This window comes from Oncorhynchus gorbuscha, unplaced genomic scaffold, assembly GCF_021184085.1.
Source record: "Oncorhynchus gorbuscha isolate QuinsamMale2020 ecotype Even-year unplaced genomic scaffold, OgorEven_v1.0 Un_scaffold_1265, whole genome shotgun sequence".
Classification (NCBI taxonomy): Eukaryota; Metazoa; Chordata; class Actinopteri; order Salmoniformes; family Salmonidae; genus Oncorhynchus; species Oncorhynchus gorbuscha.
In genome coordinates, this window is record NW_025746092.1 from 66,687 (window position 1) to 86,858 (window position 20,172).

General features: G+C 47.7%; 1 protein-coding gene across 1 annotated transcript in view; it reads left to right on the plus strand.

Moving 5' to 3' along the window:
• The window catches only part of LOC124022020 (FH1/FH2 domain-containing protein 1-like), a 116,947-nt gene that overhangs the window by 17,904 nt on the left and 78,871 nt on the right, over window positions 1-20,172 (plus strand). The window contains 1 exon segment of the mRNA XM_046337074.1: window positions 6,447-6,511. Coding sequence (XP_046193030.1) covers window positions 6,447-6,511 — 65 coding nt within the window.

Below are 20,172 nucleotides of genomic sequence, written 5' to 3' on the forward strand. Positions count from 1 at the left end.
TCTGCATCCCACATAGCACCCTCTTCTCTATACAGTACACTACCTTTCGCTAGAGCCCTATGGGAATAAGGTGCTATTTGGGATGTTGACAAAGAGGTGTTTTGTCCCGCTGTTCCCTGTGACAGTGACATTCTCTTCCCCCCTCCGCAAGAGGCGGGGCCCGGATCATTCACATCACATCACCTCAGTCTAGAAGCAGCAGCTACATCACCTCAGTCTAGAAGCAGCAGCAGCTACATCACCTCAGTCTAGAAGCAGCAGCAGCTACATCACCTCAGTCTAGAAGCAGCAGCAGCTACATCACCTCAGTCTAGAAGCAGCAGCAGCTACATCACCTCAGTCTAGAAGCAGCAGCAGCTACATCACCTCAGTCTAGAAGCAGCAGCAGCTACATCACCTCAGTCTAGAAGCAGCAGCAGCTACATCACCTCAGTCTAGAAGCAGCAGCAGCTACATCACCTCAGTCTAGAAGCAGCAGCAGCTACATCACCTCAGTCTAGAAGCAGCAGCAGCTACATCACCTCAGTCTAGAAGCAGCAGCAGCTACATCACCTCAGTCTAGAAGCAGCAGCAGCTACATCACCACAGTCTAGAAGCAGCAGCAGCTACATCACCACAGGCTAGAAGCAGCAGCAGCTACATCACCACAGGCTAGAAGCAGCAGCAGCTACATCACCACAGGCTAGAAGCAGCAGCAGCTACATCACCACAGGCTAGAAGCAGCAGCAGCTACATCACCACAGGCTAGAAGCAGCAGCAGCTACATCACCACAGGCTAGAAGCAGCAGCAGCTACATCACCTCAGGCTAGAAGCAGCAGCAGCTACATCACCTCAGGCTAGAAGCAGCAGCAGCTACATCACCACAGTCTAGAAGCAGCAGCTGCATCACCTCAGGCTAGAAGCAGCAGCTACATCACTTCAGGCTAGAAGCAGCAGCATCACCTCAGTCTAGAAGCAGCAGCAGGCTGACAACATGAATGGGAGAGACCTACAGGCCTCCTAAAATGACCGAACCGACTCAGAGGAAAACGTCACGATCAGACATCTGTAGTGTGTTTGATTTGGAAGCAGGTTTCCCCTGTTCGGGTAACATGTCCCAGTAGTTCTATGTTGTTGTCAGCCTCCCAAATGCCAGCCCTTTCTCCCATTTTATAATCCACTACTTTAGACCCGGGGGCCTTTAGGCCTCTGGCCACAAGTAGTACACTGTTTAGGGCATAGGATGCCATTTGTAACACACTCCTGGGTAACTGGTCTTATGAACATGGAGATCACAGGAGAGCTGGGACAAGGGCACGTTGAAATACTGGGGAGGGAGGGGAGGGTGGGGCACGATGTGTGGAACAGTGTGTGGTCACACAGCTGAAATACTGGGGAGGGGAGAGGGGGAGAGTCATTTGAAGGAGCTGGATAACGGCAGGGTGCTAATTGTCATGTGAGTGGGTCAGCTTGTATATTTGATAAGATTTGAAGAGTACTTACACACCCTGATACACACACACACACACACACACCCTGACACAGCATAGTCTCCATACCTCTCTGCTCTTCTCCTCTGCTCTCCTCCAGAATCTTCCATAGTATATAATCCCTGCTGGACCAGCCGTCACAGCCAGGCCATTGTTGTGTTTATTGGGATGGCAGTAGGGTAGCAGGAGATATCTACAGTCTAGCTCCGTCTGTGTCAGCACTCTGGGTAGCAGGAGATATCTACAGTCTAGCCCAGCACTCTGGGTAGCAGGAGATATCTACAGTCTAGCCCAGCACTCTGGGTAGCAGGAGATATCTACAGTCTAGCCCAGCACTCTGGGTAGCAGGAGATATCTACAGTCTAGCCCAGCACTCTGGGTAGCAGGAGATATCTACAGTCTAGCTCCGTCTGTGTCAGCACTCTGGGTAGCAGGAGATATCTACAGTCTAGCCCAGCACTCTGGGTAGCAGGAGATATCTACAGTCTAGCCCAGCACTCTGGGTAGCAGGAGATATCTACAGTCTAGCCCAGCACTCTGGGTAGCAGGAGATATCTACAGTCTAGCCCAGCACTCTGGGTAGCAGGAGATATCTACAGTCTAGCTCCGTCTGTCAGCACTCTGGGTAGCAGGAGATATCTACAGTCTAGCCCAGCACTCTGGGTAGCAGGAGATATCTACAGTCTAGCTCCGTCTGTGTCAGCACTCTGGGTAGCAGGAGATATCTACAGTCTAGCCCAGCACTCTGGGTAGCAGGAGATATCTCCGTCTCTGTGAACCTCTCCAGCACTCAGACAGAGGAGAATCTCAACTCTGTGAACCTCTCCAGCACTCAGACAGAGGAGAATCTCAACTCCGTGAACCTCTCCAGCCACGTTACTATGTGGAATGGTTTGCTCTTAGAACGGAAAATGAACTGACATGATACATAATGCAGTCTGTGCTCTGTTCCCCTGGCAGTAGGATGTATTGAGCCACATCCTCTGTGCTCTGTTACCCTGGCAGTAGGATGTATTGAGCCACGTCCTCTGTGCTCTGTTACCCTGGCAGTAGGCCGTATTGAGCCACGTCCTCTGGGCTCCGTTCCCCTGGCAGTAGGATTTATTGAGCCACGTGCTCCGTTCCCCTGGCAGTAGGATGTATTGAGCCACATCCTCTGTGCTCTGTTCCCCTGGCAGTAGGATGTATTGAGCCACGTCCTCTGTGCTCTGTTCCCCTGGCAGTAGGATGTATTGAGCCTCTGGGCTCTGTTCCCCTGGCAGTAGGATGTATTGAGCCACGTCCTCTGTGCTCTGTTTCCCTGGCAGTAGGATGTATTGAGCCACGTCCTCTGTGCTCTGTTCCCCTGGCAGTAGGATGTATTGAGCCACGTCCTCTGCTCTGTTCCCTTGGCAGTAGGATGTATTGAGCCACGTCCTCTGTGCTCTGTTCCCCTGGCAGTATGCCGTATTGAGCCACGTCCTCTGTGCTCCGTTCCCCTGGCAGTAGGCCGTATTGAGCCACGCCCTCTGTTTCAGGCACCGTTCCCCTGGCAGTAGGCCGTATTGAGCCACGTCCTCTGTGCTCTCTTCCCCTGGCAGTAGGCCGTATTGAGCCACGTCCTCTGTGCTCTGTTCCCCTGGCAGTAGGATGTATTGAGCCACGTCCTCTGTTTCAGGCTCTGTTACCCTGGCAGTAGGCCGTATTGAGCCACGCCCTCTGTTTCAGGCTCCGGTCCCCTGGCAGTAGGCCGTATTGAGCCACGTCCTCTGGGCTCCGTTCCCCTGGCAGTAGGCCGTATTGAGCCACGTCCTCTGGGCTCCGTTCCCCTGGCAGTAGGCCGTATTGAGCCACGTCCTCTGGGCTCCGTTCCCCTGGCAGTAGGCCGTATTGAGCCACGTCCTCTGGGCTCCGTTCCCCTGGCAGTAGGCCGTATTGAGCCACGTCCTCTGGGCTCCGTTCCCCTGGCAGTAGGCCGTATTGAGCCACGTCCTCTGTGCTCTGTTCCCCTGGCAGTAGGATGTATTGAGCCACGTCCTCTGTGCTCTGTTCCCCTGGCAGTAGGATGTATTGAGCCTCTGTGCTCCGTTCCCCTGTCAGTAGGCCGTATTGAGCCACGTCCTCTGGGCTCCGTTCCCATGGCAGTAGACCGTATTGAGCCACGTCCTCTCCATAGATATTTCTCCCTATGACCTGATGTTATTGACTAACTGATACTGTCACCTCTAAGGTCCGACTAGCCTTCTCTCTCCTCTCTCTCTCTCCTCTATTAATTAAAGTATTCTCTCTCCTCCTCTCTCTCCTCTATTAATTAAAGTATTCTCTCTCCTCCTCTATTAATTAAAGTATTCTCTCTCCTCCTCTCTCTCTCTCCTCTATTAATTAAAGTATTCTCTCTCCTCCTCTCTCTCTCCTCTATTAATTAAAGTATTCTCTCTCCTCTCTCTCTCTCTATTAATTAGTGTATTCTCTCTCCTCCTCTCTCTATCCTCTATTAATTAAAGTATTCTCTCTCCTCCTCTCTCTCCTCTGTTAATTAAAGTATTCTCTCTCCTCCTCTCTCTCTCCTCTATTAATTAAAGTATTCTCTCTCCTCCTCTCTCTCTCCTCTATTAATTAAAGTATTCTCTCTCCTCCTCCTCTCTCTATTAATTAGTGTATTCTCTCTATTAATTAAAGTATTCTCTCTCCTCCTCTCTCTCTATCCTCTATTAATTAAAGTATTCTCTCTCCTCTCTCTCTCTCCTCTATTAATTAAAGTATTCTCTCTCCTCCTCTCTCTCCTCTGTTAATTAAAGTATTCTCTCTCCTCCTCTCTCTCTCCTCTATTAATTAAAGTATTCTCTCTCCTCCTCTCTCTCTCCTCTATTAATTAAAGTATTCTCTCTCCTCTCTCTCTCTCCTCTATTAATTAGTGTATTCTCTCTCCTCCTCCTCTCTCTCTCTCCTCTATTAATTAAAGTATTCTCTCTCCTCTCTCTCTCTCTCCTCTATTAATTAGTGTATTCTCTCTCCTCCTCCTCTCTCTCTCTCCTCTATTAATTAAAGTATTCTCTCTCCTCCTCTCTCTCTATCCTCTATTAATTAAAGTATTCTCTCTCCTCCTCTCTCTCTATCCTCTATTAATTAAAGTATTCTCTCTCCTCTCTCTCTCTCCTCTATTAATTAAAGTATTCTCTCTCCTCTCTCTCTCCTCTATTAATTAGTGTATTCTCTCTCCTCTCTCTCTATCCTCTATTAATTAAAGTATTCTCTCTCCTCTCTCTCTCTCCTCTATTAATTAAAGTATTCTCTCTCCTCTCTCTCTCCTCTATTAATTAAAGTATTCTCTCTCCTCCTCTCTCTCTATCCTCTATTAATTAAAGTATTCTCTCTCCTCCTCTCTCTCTCTCCTCTATTAATTAGTGTATTCTCTCTCTATTAATTAAAGTATTCTCTCTCCTCTCTCTCTCTCCTCTATTAATTAAAGTATTCTCTCTCCTCCTCTCTCTCTCTCCTCTATTAATTAAAGTATTCCTCTATTAATTAAAGTATTCTCTCTCCTCCTCTCTCTCTCTATCCTCTCTCCTCTCTCTCTCCTCTATTAATTAAAGTATTCTCTCTCCTCTCTCTCCTCTATTAATTAAAGTATTCTCTCTCCTCCTCTCTCTCTCCTCTATTAATTAAAGTATTCTCTCTCCTCTCTCTCTATCCTCTATTAATTAAAGTATTCTCTCTCCTCTCTCTCTATCCTCTATTAATTAAAGTATTCTCTCTCCTCTCTCTCTCTCCTCTATTAATTAAAGTATTCTCTCTCCTCCTCTCTCTCTCCTCTATTAATTAAAGTATTCTCTCTCCTCTCTCTCTCTCCTCTATTAATTAAAGTATTCTCTCTCCTCCTCTCTCTCTCCTCTATTAATTAAAGTATTCTCTCTCCTCTCTCTCTCTCCTCTATTAATTAAAGTATTCTCTCTCCTCCTCTCTCTCTATCCTCTATTAATTAAAGTATTCTCTCCTCCTCCTCTCTCTCTCTCCTCTATTAATTAAAGTATTCTCTCTCCTCTCTCTATCCTCTATTAATTAAAGTATTCTCTCTCATCTCTCTCTCTCCTCTATTAATTAGTGTATTCTCTCTCCTCTATTAATTAAAGTATTCTCTCTCCCTCTCTCTCTCTCTCTATTAATTAAAGTATTCTCTCTCCCTCTCTCTCTCTCCTCTATTAATTAAAGTATTCTCTCTCCTCTCTCTCTCCTCTATTAATTAGTGTATTCTCTCTCCTCTATTAATTAAAGTATTCTCTCTCCTCTATTAATTAAAGTATTCTCTCTCCTCCTCTCTCTCTCCTCTATTAATTAAAGTATTCTCTCTCCTCTCTCTCTCTCCTCTATTAATTAGTGTATTCTCTCTCCTCCTCCTCTCTCTCTCTCCTCTATTAATTAAAGTATTCTCTCTCCTCTCTCTCTCTCTCCTCTATTAATTAGTGTATTCTCTCTCCTCCTCCTCTCTCTCTCTCCTCTATTAATTAAAGTTCTCTCTCCTCCTCTCTCTATCCTCTATTAATTAGTGTATTCTCTCTCCTCTCTCTCTCTCTCCTCTATTAATTAGTGTATTCTCTCTCCTCCTCCTCTCTCTCTCTCCTCTATTAATTAAAGTTCTCTCTCCTCCTCTCTCTCTCTCCTCTATTAATTAAAGTATTCTCTCTCCTCTCTCTCTCTCTTCTCTATTAATTAGTGTATTCTCTCTCTCTCCTCCTCTCTCTCTCTCCTCTATTAATTAGTGTATTCTCTATCCTCTATTAATTAAAGTTCTCTCTCCTCCTCTCTCTATCCTCTATTAATTAGTGTATTCTCTCTCCTCTCTCTCCTCTATTAATTAGTGTATTCTCTCTCCTCCTCCTCTCTCTCTCTCTATTAATTAAAGTTCTCTCTCCTCCTCCTCTCTCTCTCTCTCCTCTATTAATTAAAGTATTATCTCTCCTTTATTCACTAAAGTATTCTCTCTCTCTCTCTCTCCACAGTAGAGGGAAGAAGCCCATCCTGATCCTGAGAACTCAGCTATCTGTCAGAGTCCACTCCATTCTAGGTAAGATCCCGCTCCTCGTTTTCCATCCCTCCGTCCCACTTGAAACAAAGTCCATATCATGAAGGCTTTCTAGAACGTTCATGAGGCCGTCCTAAATGCTTCAAAAGCACTACTTCATAGATGCTTAACAGCAAGGTGTTTGTTATGAGTGGTTTCTCAACCATCTATATACACCTTATTAAGGGTTTATGAGGGAAGAGTAGCAGTGTGTATTTGACTCTGGGGGGGGTAGCAGTGTGTATTTGACTCTGGGGGGGGTAGCAGTGTGTATTTGACTCTGGGGGGGTAGCAGTGTGTATTTGACTCTGGGGGGGGGGGTAGCAGTGTGTATTTGACTCTGGGGGGGGGGGTAGCAGTGTGTATTTGACTCTGGGGGGTTGCAGTGTGTATTTGACTCTGGGGGGGTAGCAGTGTGTATTTGACTCTGGGGGGTAGCAGTGTGTATTTGACTCTGGGGGGTAGCAGTGTGTATTTGACTCTGGGGGGGGTAGCAGTGTGTATTTCCCATCTCGCCTATAATGGACCCAGCCACCGTGGCCTCCTTCCAGTGGCTCCTTCCAGGATCTCCAGTTGGGATCCTTCCGGAAGCTTCCATTGACCTCTATGAGGTGTAACTCTCCATTCGGGATCCTTCCAGTAGCTTCCATTGATCTCTGAGATGTAACTCTCCATTTGGGATCCTTCCAGTAGCTTCCATTGGTCTCTCTGAGATGTACCTCTCTAGTTGGGATCCTTCCAGAAGCTTCCATTGGTCTCTATGAGATGTAACTCTCTAGTTGGGATCCTTCCAGAAGCTTCCATTGGTCTCTATGAGATGTAACTCTCCATTTGGGATCCTTCCAGATGCTTCCATTGGTCTCTATGAGATGTAACTCTCCATTTGGGATCCTTCCAGAAGCTTCCATTGGTCTCTATGAGATGTACCTCTCCATTTGTCACCGCGGCGCTGACATCATCACACTCCTCTTAACTCCTCTTTTCCACTCCAGGCGTAAAACTGTTTTATTTTCCAAGTGCATTGTGGGTAATGCCCGTCCAAGGCAGTAGTGTTTTAACTGGCTCCGATTTGGATTCTTCTGGAGTTTTCCTTCCTTCTAAACCCCCCGACTCAGATCTTCCCCTTTTCATGAATCCACCCGTGTTTCCAACCAGGGACGTCTAATGTTCTGCCTACTGCTGCAGTTTATTGTAATAGGTGCAGCTGATGGCCGTATAATTACATAGTCCTTTAAAAAAAACACTTATGTCCAGTTTTAAATGTTCCACCTCCGTACGAACTGTGATGCTGAAGTTGAGCTAGGCTATATTTCCTTGTGGTGCAGGGGAAAAAAAACATTGCTTGTTTGATGAGAAACCTTGCCTGAGACCTAAAGACTGAGGCTTCAGCTCAGCAGGCCTTGTATCAGCTCTCTGAGAGAATGTCGAGGCTTCAGCTCAGCAGGCCTTGTGTCAGCTCTCTGAGAGAATGTCGAGGCTTCAGCTCAGCAGGCCTTGTGTCAGCTCTCTGAGAGAATGTCGAGGCTTCAGCTCAGCAGGCCTTGTGTCAGCTCTCTGAGAGAATGTCGAGGCTTCAGCTCAGCAGGCCTTGTGTCAGCTCTCTGAGAGAATGTCGAGGCTTCAGCTCAGCAGGCCTTGTGTCAGCTCTCTGAGAGAATGTCGAGGCTTCAGCTCAGCAGGCCTTGTGTCAGCTCTCTGAGAGAATGTCGAGGCTTCAGCTCAGCAGGCCGACAGTCTTCAAACACGTATACCGGTGGTTCTGGACTGGTCCGGAACACGTGTGTGTGTGTGTGTGTATACCGGTGGTTCTGGACTGGTCCGGAACACGTGTGTGTGTATACCAGTGGTTCTGGACTGGTCCGGAACACGTGTGTGTGTGTGTGTGTGTATATACCAGTGGTTCTGGACTGGTCCGTAACACGTGTGTGTGTGTGTGTGTGGGCCAGATGCTAAGTCATTATACCTTGTAGCTGTGACAGAGTGGGCCAGATGCTAAGTCATTATACCTTGTAGCTGTGACAGAGTGGGCCAGATGCTAAGTCATTATACCTTGTAGCTGTGACAGAGTGGGCCAGATGCTAAGTCATTATACCTTGGAGCTGTGACAGAGTGGGCCAGATGCTAAGTCATTATACCTTGGAGCTGTGACAGAGTGGGCCAGATGCTAGGTCATTATACCTTGGAGCTGTGACAGAGTGGGCCAGATGCTAAGTCATTATACCTTGTAGCTGTGACAGAGTGGGCCAGATGCTAGGTCATTATACCTTGGAGCTGTGACAGAGTGGGCCAGATGCTAGGTCATTATACCTTGTAGCTGTGACAGAGTGGGCGAGATGCTGACATGTAATTATTCATTTCCTACTTCTTAGTGGCTTTGTGTGTACTGTAGTTTAGTATAACTCCTCCTGACTTGTCCAGGCCTGTAGCTCCTGACAGTCGGTTTCCTACTGTTCCACAGGGTTATATTATAGTATGAAGCTGGTCCCCTGTTCCACAGGGTTATATTATAGTATGAAGCTGGTCCCCTGTTCCACAGGGTTATAGTATGGAGCTGGCCCCCTGTTCCACAGGGTTATAGTATGGAGCTGGCCCCCTGTTCCACAGGGTTATAGTATGGAGCTGGCCCCCTGTTCCACAGGGTTATAGTATGGAGCTGGCCCCCTGTTCCCTACTGTTCCACAGGGTTATAGTATGGAGCTGGTCCCCTGTTCCCTACTGTTCCACAGGGTTATAGTATGGAGCTGGCCCCCTGTTCCACAGGGTTATAGTATGGAGCTGGCCCCCTGTTCCCTACTGTTCCACAGGGTTATAGTATGGAGCTGGCCCCCTGTTCCACAGGGTTATAGTATGGAGCTGGCCCCCTGTTCCCTACTGTTCCACGGGGTTATAGTATGGAGCTGGTCCCCTGTTCCCTACTGTTCCACAGGGTTATAGTATGGAGCTGGTCCCCTGTTCCCTACTGTTCCACAGGGTTATAGTATGGAGCTGGTCCCCTGTTCCCTACTGTTCCACAGGGTTATAGTATGGAGCTGGCCCCCTGTTCCACAGGGTTATAGTATGGAGCTGACCCCCTGTTCCACAGGGTTATAGTATGGAGCTTGGCCCCCTGTTCCACAGGGTTATAGTATGGAGCTGGCCCCCTGTTCCACAGGGTTATAGTATGGAGCTGGCCCCTGTTCCACAGGGTTATAGTATGGAGCTGGCCCCCTGTTCCACAGGGTTATAGTATGGAGCTGGCCCCCCCTGTTCCACAGGGTTATAGTATGGAGCTGGCCCCCTGTTCCACAGGGTTATAGTATGGAGCTGGCCCCCTGTTCCACAGGGTTATAGTATGGAGCTGGCCCCCTGTTCCACAGGGTTATAGTATGGAGCTGGCCCCTGTTCCACAGGGTTATAGTATGGAGCTGGCCCCCTGTTCCACAGGGTTATAGTATGGAGCTGGCCCCTGTTCCACAGGGTTATAGTATGGAGCTGGCCCCCTATTCCACAGGGTTATAGTATGGAGCTGGCCCCCTGTTCCACAGGGTTATAGTATGGAGCTGGCCCCCTGTTCCACAGGGTTATAGTATGGAGCTGGCCCCCTGTTCCACAGGGTTATAGTATGGAGCTGGCCCCCTGTTCCACAGGGTTATAGTATGGAGCTGGCCCCCTGTTCCACGGGGTTATAGTATGGAGCTGGCCCCCTGTTCCACGGGGTTATAGTATGGAGCTGGCCCCCTGTTCCACGGGGTTATAGTATGGAGCTGGCCCCCTGTTCCACGGGGTTATAGTATGGAGCTGGCCCCCTGTTCCACGGGGTTATAGTATGGAGCTGGCCCCTGTTCCACGGGGTTATAGTATGGAGCTGGCCCCCTGTTCCACGGGGTTATAGTATGGAGCTGGCCCCCTGTTCCACAGGGTTATAGTATGGAGCTGGCCCCCTGTTCCACAGGGTTATAGTATGGAGCTGGTCCCCTGTTCCACAGGGTTATAGTATGGAGCTGGTCCCCTGTTCCACAGGGTTATAGTATGGAGCTGGTCCCCTGTTCCACAGGGTTATAGTATGGAGCTGGTCCCCTGTTCCACAGGGTTATAGTATGGAGCTGGCCCCCTGTTCCCTACTGTTCCACAGGGTTATAGTATGGAGCTGGCCCCCTGTTCCACAGGGTTATAGTATGGAGCTGGCCCCCTGTTCCACAGGGTTATAGTATGGAGCTGGCCCCCTGTTCCACAGGGTTATAGTATGGAGCTGGCCCCCTGTTCCCTACTGTTCCACAGGGTTATAGTATGGAGCTGGCCCCCTGTTCCCTACTGTTCCACAGGGTTATAGTATGGAGCTGGCCCCCTGTTCCCTACTGTTTCATAGGGTTATAGTATGGAGCTGGCCCCCTGTTCCACAGGGTTATAGTATGGAGCTGGCCCCCTGTTCCACAGGGTTATAGTATGGAGCTGGTCCCCTGTTCCACAGGGTTATAGTATGGAGCTGGCCCCCTGTTCCCTACTGTTCCACAGGGTTATAGTATGGAGCTGGCCCCCTGTTCCACAGGGTTATAGTATGGAGCTGGCCCCCTGTTCCCTACTGTTCCACAGGGTTATAGTATGGAGCTGGCCCCCTGTTCCCTACTGTTTCATAGGGTTATAGTATGGAGCTGGCCCCCTGTTCCACAGGGTTATAGTATGGAGCTGGCCCCCTGTTCCACAGGGTTATAGTATGGAGCTGGTCCCCTGTTCCACAGGGTTATAGTATGGAGCTGGCCCCCTGTTCCCTACTGTTCCACAGGGTTATAGTATGGAGCTGGCCCCCTGTTCCCTACTGTTCCACAGGGTTATAGTATGGAGCTGGCCCCTGTTCCACAGGGTTATAGTATGGAGCTGGCCCCCTGTTCCCTACTGTTCCACAGGGTTATAGTATGGAGCTGGCCCCCTGTTCCCTACTGTTCCACAGGGTTATAGTATGGAGCTGGCCCCCTGTTCCACAGGGTTATAGTATGGAGCTGGCCCCCTGTTCCACAGGGTTATAGTATGGAGCTGGCCCCCTGTTCCACAGGGTTATAGTATGGAGCTGGTCCCCTGTTCCACAGGGTTATAGTATGGAGCTGGCCCCCTGTTCCCTACTGTTCCACAGGGTTATAGTATGGAGCTGGCCCCCTGTTCCACAGGGTTATAGTATGGAGCTGGCCCCCTGTTCCCTACTGTTCCACAGGGTTATAGTATGGAGCTGGCCCCCTGTTCCACAGGGTTATAGTATGGAGCTGGCCCCCTGTTCCACAGGGTTATAGTATGGAGCTGGCCCCCTGTTCCACAGGGTTATAGTATGGAGCTGGCCCCCTGTTCCACGGGGTTATAGTATGGAGCTGGCCCCCTGTTCCACAGGGTTATAGTATGGAGCTGGCCCCCTGTTCCACAGGGTTATAGTATGGAGCTGGCCCCCTGTTCCACAGGGTTATAGTATGGAGCTGGCCCCCTGTTCCACAGGGTTATAGTATGGAGCTGGCCCCCTGTTCCACAGGGTTATAGTATGGAGCTGGATGTATCCTACTGCATTGTCATTATGTTGTATTTGTAGCAGGAAGTGACTGTACAGTTGTAGTCCAGCTGACTCAGGAAGTGACTGGACAGTTGTAGTCCAGCTGACTCAGGAAGTGACTGGACAGTTGTAGTCTCGCTGACTCAGGAAGTTGTAGTCCAGCTGACTCAGGAAGTGACTGGACAGTTGTAGTCCAGCTGACTCAGGAAGTGACTGTACAGTTGTAGTCCAGCTGACTCAGGAAGTGACTGTACAGTTGTAGTCCAGCTGACTCAGGAAGTGACTGTACAGTTGTAGTTCAGCTGACTCAGGAAGTGACTGTACAGTTGTAGTCCAGCTGACTCAGGAAGTGACTGTATTGTCCATCAGGTTAAAGTGTGAGGGTCAATCTAACCTCTGCAGTCATAGGTCTCCAACCGTTTAGTGAACCGATGTTGCACATTGCATTTGTTTTCACAGGTCATGTGTCTGACTAGCCGTGCGATACATTCCTCTAGCCCACATATGTCAGAGTCAAGGCCCGCGGGCCACATCCGGCCCGCGAGAAGGTTTTTTACGGCCCCTGGGATGATCTTGATTTATTATTAGAACCGGCCCGCAGACCGCAGCAAGCCGGCAGCCCGCAGATCTTTTACACGCACCAATACTACATTTCCCACAATGCAACGGTGACGCACCGAGCAGTAGGCTGCTTCATTTCAATATTTATTGGCACAGCAGTTGTCAGCATCACAGTAAAATTAACTTTCAGATACCCATCAAAAATGGCAAAACGGAAGGTGGACACTGAGAACCGGGGTTTCAAACAAGGTGGGAGTCGGAGTATTTGTTCACGGAGGTAGCTGGAAAACCTGTGTGTCTTCTGTGTGGAGAAAGTGTGGCGGTACTGAAAGAGTATAATCTGAGACGACATTATGAAACGAAACACGCGGACAAAAACAAGAATATGGACATGGAACAAAGGCTACAAAAGGCAGAGGAATTAAACGAGGCCTCAAATCTCGACAGGCTCTGTTCAAAAAAGCCAAATCACAAGGCCAGGCTGCTGTCAAGGCCAGTTTTATTTTGGCAGAAGAGATCGCTAAATCAGCCCGGCCATTTACGGAGGGGATTTCATCAAAAACTGCATGATTAAAGTTTGTGACGAAGTTTGCCCAGAAAAAGGCAACTCTTTTTAAATGTGAGTCTGAGCAGAAACACCATTGCCGAGAGAGTAGACCAGTTGTCCATCAATCTAAAAGAGCAGCTTGTGAAAAAGGGAAAAGATTTCATTGCATATTCCTTGGCTGTGGATGAGAGCACCGACATTTCTGACATTGCCCAGTTGTCAATTTTCATCCGCGGAGTGGACTCCAGCCTAAGCGTGACAGAGGAGTTTTTGGCTTTACGTCCTATGCATGGCACAACTACGGGGCATGATTTGTATGAAGAGGTGTCAAGATGTGTAAATGAGATGGAGCTGCCTTGGGAAAAACTTGTGGGTTTGACAACCGACGGAGCACCTGCGATGTGTGGACACAGGAGCGGACTGGTGGTGAAGATACGGGAAAAGATGCAAGAGGAAAACGCGACAGGTGAGCTGACAGCTTATCATTGTATCATACACCAGGAAGCGTTGTGCGGTAAAGCCTTGAAAATGGAGCATGTAATGAGCATCATCACGCGCACAGTTAACTTTATCAGAGCCAAAGGTTTGAATCACCGCCAGTTCAAGGCATTTCTGACGGAGTTAGAAACGGAGCATGGTGATTTGCCTTATCACACAGAGGTGCGATGGCTAAGCCAGGGAAAGGTGCTTCAAAGATGTTTCGAGCTTCGTGAGGAGATTTGTCTGTTCTTGGACAGCAAAGGGAAAGACACAACACAACTCCGAGACGAAATGTTTCTGTGTGAAATGGCTTTTCTGTGTGACATTACGAGTCATCTGAATGCAATGAACTTGCAGCTGCAGGGTCGGGATCGTGTCATCTCTGATATGTACAGTACAGTGAAGGCATTTAAAACCAAACTGACTCTGTGGGAGACGCAGATGCGGAAAGAAAATTTGAGCCACTTTCCCAGCTGCCAGACCATGAAAGAGAAGCTCTCTACCAGTGCGTTCCCGAGCGCACAGTTGGCTGATAAAATAGGTATGCTTGCCGCTGACTTTCGACGCCGATTTGCTGACTTTGAAGCACAAAAAAGCAGGTTGGAACTGCTCGGTAACCCATTTGCTGTTGACGTGGAAAGCTCACCACCAAACCTCCAAATGGAGTTGATTGACCTCCAATGCAATGATGCACTGAGGGCAAAATATGCGGCAGTGGGTGCTGCGGAGTTCGCCCGTTTCCTCCCCCGACACAATGCCCCAGCTGCGCATCCAGGCTGCTCAAACGTTGTCTATGTTTGGCAGCACATACCTGTGTGAACAACTGTTTTCTTTGATGAACTTGAACAAAACATCACACAGAAGTCGACTTACTGCTGAACACCTCCACTCAATTCTGAGGATTTCCTCAGCTCAGAGCCTTACCCCGAACATTGATGAACTTGTGGAAAAGATGGGACACCACCAAGTATCACCCTCAACCTCAAACAAGTGAACATTACTGTGCAATCACATATTTAGAGTTTTTACTCAGTTCAAGTTTAAAAGTTAAAGTTTAATATTTGTTTTCACTGCATGTTACTTCTCCTTAAACAAAGTGTTGTTTTTGATTAATAGATTTTTGCACTTTATTTTATTGTATTTCAATCCAATTATATTTTAAAAATATTTCAGTTGAGTGGATGATAGAAAATTGCTATTATTGTTTTTTTCTTTGAAGTAAATTTAGCCCACTTTTGCTAAAATAGAAAATATAGGCTACTGATGGTGCCTTGAATACCGGTTTCTTTCATTTAATGTTCATGTTATGGGGATTTTTATATAAAGGAAATTTGTCTTTTGTGTCTGTTGAAAATTAAAGATTACTGACAGAGCCATAAGAAAATATTGCTTTATTTATCTGATCATATTGGAATATATTTGTTAGGTTTTCAGTAGGTTCAATTAGGTTCACTAGACTATATGCGTCATTTAAAAAATTTTCAATGAACATTCGAACAGTCCGGCCCTCGGCTTGTAGCTAAATTTTTTATTTGGCCCTCCGTCCATTTGACTTTGACACCCCTGCTCTAGCCCCTGTTCTATCAAACTCTGGACAGCAGGGTAATGATTTGGGTAGACATTTCCTGTTTGTTAAAGACGTTCCTGTGGAGAGTTTGTCCAGGTGGTTAATGCAGAGAACAGGTGGTTAATGCAGGAAGAGGATGTCCAGGTGGTTAATACAGTGAACAGGAGAGGATGTCCAGGTGGTTAATACAGACTGAGTGAACAGGAGAGGATGTCCAGGTGGTTAATAGACTGAGTGAACAGGAGAGGATGTCCAGGTGGTTAATACAGACTGAGTGAACAGGAGAGGATGTCCAGGTGGTTAATACAGTGAACAGGAGAGGATGTCCAGGTGGTTAATACAGTGAACAGGAGAGGATGTCCAGGTGGTTAATACAGTGAACAGGAGAGGATGTCCAGGTGGTTAATACAGTGAACAGGAGAGGATGTCCAGGTGGTTAATACAGTGAACAGGAGAGGATGTCCAGGTGGTTAATACAGTGAACAGGAGAGGATGTCCAGGTGGTTAATACAGTGAACAGGAGAGGATGTCCAGGTGATTAATACAGTGAACAGGAGAGGATGTCCAGGTGATTAATACAGTGAACAGGAGAGGATGTCCAGGTGGTTAATACAGTGAACAGGAGAGGATGTCCAGGTGGTTAATACAGTGAACAGGAGAGGATGTCCAGGTGGTTAATACAGTGAACAGGAGAGGATGTCCAGGTGGTTAATACAGTGAACAGGAGAGGATGTCCAGGTGGTTAATACAGTGAACAGGAGAGGATGTCCAGGTGGTTAATACAGTGAACAGGAGAGGATGTCCAGGTGGTTAATACAGTGAACAGGAGAGGATGTCCAGGTGGTTAATACAGTGAACAGGAGAGGATGTCCAGGTGGTTAAGTGAACAGGACTGAATACAGTGAACAGGAGAGGATGTCCAGGTGGTTAATACAGTGAACAGGAGAGGATGTCCAGGTGGTTAATACAGAACAGGAGAGGATGTCCAGAACAGGAGAGAGGATGTCCAGGTGGTTAATACAGTGAACAGGAGAGGATGTCCAGGTGATTAATACAGTGAACAGGAGAGGATGTCCAGGTGGTTAATAACAGGAGAGGATGTCAGACTGAGTGAACAGGAGAGGATGTCCAGGTGGTTAATACAGTGAACAGGAGAGGATGTGGTGATTAATACAGTGAACAGGAGAGGATGTCCAGGTGATTAATACAGTGAACAGGAGAGGATGTCCAGGTGGTTAATGAACAGTGAACAGGAGAGGATGTCCAGGTGGTTAATGGAGAGGATGTCAGTGAACAGGAGAGGATGTCCAGGTGGTTAATACAGTGAACAGGAGAGGATGTCCAGGTGGTTAATACAGTGAACAGGAGAGGATGTCCAGGTGGTTAATACAGTGAACAGGAGAGGATGTCCAGGTGGTTAATACAGTGAACAGGAGAGGATGTCCAGGTGGTTAATACAGTGAACAGGAGAGGATGTCCAGGTGGTTAATACAGTGAACAGGAGAGGATGTCCAGGTGGTTAATACAGTGAACAGGAGAGGATGTCCAGGTGGTTAATACAGTGAACAGGAGAGGATGTCCAGGTGATTAATAGAACAGGAGAGGATGTCCAGTGAATACAACAGGAGAGGATGTCCAGGTGGTTAATACAGTGAACAGGAGAGGATGTCCAGGTGATTAATACAGAACTGTCCAGTGAACAGGAGAGGATGTCCAGGTGATTAATACAGTGAACAGGAGAGGATGTCCAGGTGGTTAATACAGTGAACAGGAGAGGATGTCCAGGTGGTTAATACAGTGAACAGGAGAGGATGTCCAGGTGGTTAATACAGTGAACAGGAGAGGATGTCCAGGTGATTAATACAGTGAACAGGAGAGGATGTCCAGGTGGTTAATACAGTGAACAGGAGAGGATGTCCAGGTGGTTAATACAGTGAACAGGAGAGGATGTCCAGGTGATTAATACAGTGAACAGGAGAGGATGTCCAGGTGGTTAATACAGACTGAGTGAACAGGAGAGGATGTCCAGGTGGTTAATGCAGTGAACAGGAGAGGATGTCCAGGTGATTAATACAGACTGAGTGAACAGGAGAGGATGTCCAGGTGGTTAATACAGTGAACAGGAGAGGATGTCCAGGTGGTTAATACAGACTGAGTGAACAGGAGAGGATGTCCAGGTGGTTAATACAGTGAACAGGAGAGGATGTCCAGGTGATTAATGCAGTGAACAGGAGAGGATGTCCAGGTGATTAATACAGTGAACAGGAGAGGATGTCCAGGTGGTTAATACAGTGAACAGGAGAGGATGTCCAGGTGGTTAATACAGTGAACAGGAGAGGATGTCCAGGTGATTAATACAGACTGAGTGAACAGGAGAGGATGTCCAGGTGGTTAATACAGTGAACAGGAGAGGATGTCCAGGTGGTTAATACAGTGAACAGGAGAGGATGTCCAGGTGATTAATACAGTGAACAGGAGAGGATGTCCAGGTGGTTAATACAGACCAGGTGAATACAGTGAACAGGAGAGGATGTCCAGGTGGTTAATGCAGTGAACAGGAGAGGATGTCCAGGTGATTAATACAGACTGAGTGAACAGGAGAGGATGTCCAGGTGGTTAATACAGTGAACAGGAGAGGATGTCCAGGTGGTTAATACAGACTGAGTGAACAGGAGAGGATGTCCAGGTGATTAATACAGTGAACAGGAGAGGATGTCCAGGTGGTTAATACAGACTGAGTGAACAGGAGAGGATGTCCAGGTGGTTAATACAGTGAACAGGAGAGGATGTCCAGGTGATTAATGCAGTGAACAGGAGAGGATGTCCAGGTGATTAATACAGTGAACAGGAGAGGATGTCCAGGTGGTTAATACAGTGAACAGGAGAGGATGTCCAGGTGGTTAATACAGTGAACAGGAGAGGATGTCCAGGTGATTAATACAGTGAACAGGAGAGGATGTCCAGGTGATTAATACAGTGAACAGGAGAGGATGTCCAGGTGGTTAATACAGTGAACAGGAGAGGATGTCCAGGTGGTTAATACAGTGAACAGGAGAGGATGTCCAGGTGGTTAATACAGTGAACAGGAGAGGATGTCCAGGTGGTTAATACAGTGAACAGGAGAGGATGTCCAGGTGTCCAGTTTAATACAGTGAACAGGAGAGGATGTCCAGGTGATTAATACAGTGAACAGGAGAGGATGTCCAGGTGGTTAATACAGACTGAACAGGAGAGGATGTCCAGAAATACAGGAGAGATGTCCAGGTGGTTAATACAGTGAACAGGAGAGGATGTCCAGGTGATTAATACAGTGAACAGGAGAGGATGTCCAGGTGGTTAATGCAGTGAACAGGAGAGGATGTCCAGGTGGTTAATACAGTGAACAGGAGAGGATGTCCAGGTGGTTAATACAGTGAACAGGAGAGGATGTCCAGGTGGTTAATACAGTGAACAGGAGAGGATGTCCAGGTGGTTAATACAGTGAACAGGAGAGGATGTCCAGGTGGTTAATACAGACTGAGTGAACAGGAGAGGATGTCCAGGTGGTTAATACAGTGAACAGGAGAGGATGTCCAGGTGGTTACAGTGAACAGGAGAGGATGTCCAGGTGGTTAATACAGTGAACAGGAGAGGATGTCCAGGTGGTTAATACAGTGAACAGGAGAGGATGTCCAGGTGATTAATAGACTGAGTGAACAGGAGAGGATGTCCAGGTGATTAATACAGTGAACAGGAGAGGATGTCCAGGTGGTTAATACAGTGAACAGGAGAGGATGTCCAGGTGATTAATAGACTGAGTGAACAGGAGAGGATGTCCAGGTGATTAATACAGTGAACAGGAGAGGATGTCCAGGTGATTAATACAGTGAACAGGAGAGGATGTCCAGGTGGTTATGTCCATGGTGGTTAATGACAGTGAACAGGAGAGAGGATGTCCAGGTGGTTAATACCAGGTGTCCAGGTTAATACAGTGAACAGGAGAGGATGTCCAGGTGATTAATACAGTGAACAGGAGAGGATGTCCAGGTGGTTAATACAGTGAACAGGAGAGGATGTCCAGGTGATTAATACAGTGAACAGGAGAGGATGTCCAGGTGGTTAATACAGACTGAGTGAACAGGAGAGGATGTCCAGGTGGTTAATACAGTGAACAGGAGAGGATGTCCATGTTAATACAGACCAGGAGAGGATGTCCAGGTGGTTAATACAGTGAACAGGTGAACAGGAGAGGATGTCCAGGTGGTTAATACAGACTGAGTGAACAGGAGAGGATGTCCAGGTGATTAATACAGTGAACAGGAGAGGATGTCCAGGTGGTTAATACAGACTGAGTGAACAGGAGAGGATGTCCAGGTGATTAATACAGTGAACAGGAGAGGATGTCCAGGTGGTTAATACAGTGAACAGGAGAGGATGTCCAGGTGTGAACAGGAGAGGATGTCCAGGTGGTTAATTAACAGGAGAGGATGTCCAGGTGGTTAATAGTGAACAGGAGAGGATGTCCAGGTGATTAATACAGTGAACAGGAGAGGATGTCCAGGTGATTAATACAGAGTCCAGGTGAACAGGAACAGGAGAGGATGTCCAGGTGGTTAATACAGTGAACAGGAGAGGATGTCCAGGTGAACAGTTAAGGTGGTTACAGTGAACAGGAGAGGATGTCCAGGTGGTTAATACAGTGAACAGGAGAGGATGTCCAGGTGGTTACAGGAGAGGATGTCCAGGTGGTTAATACAGTGAACAGGAGAGGATGTCCAGGTGGTTAATGCAGTGAACAGGAGAGGATGTCCAGGTGGTTAATACAGTGAACAGGAGAGGATGTCCAGGTGGTTAATACAGACTGAGTGAACAGGAGAGGATGTCCAGGTGGTTAATACAGTGAACAGGAGAGGATGTCCAGGTGGTTAATACAGTGAACAGGAGAGGATGTCCAGGTGATTAATACAGACTGAGTGAACAGGAGAGGATGTCCAGGTGATTAATACAGTGAACAGGAGAGGATG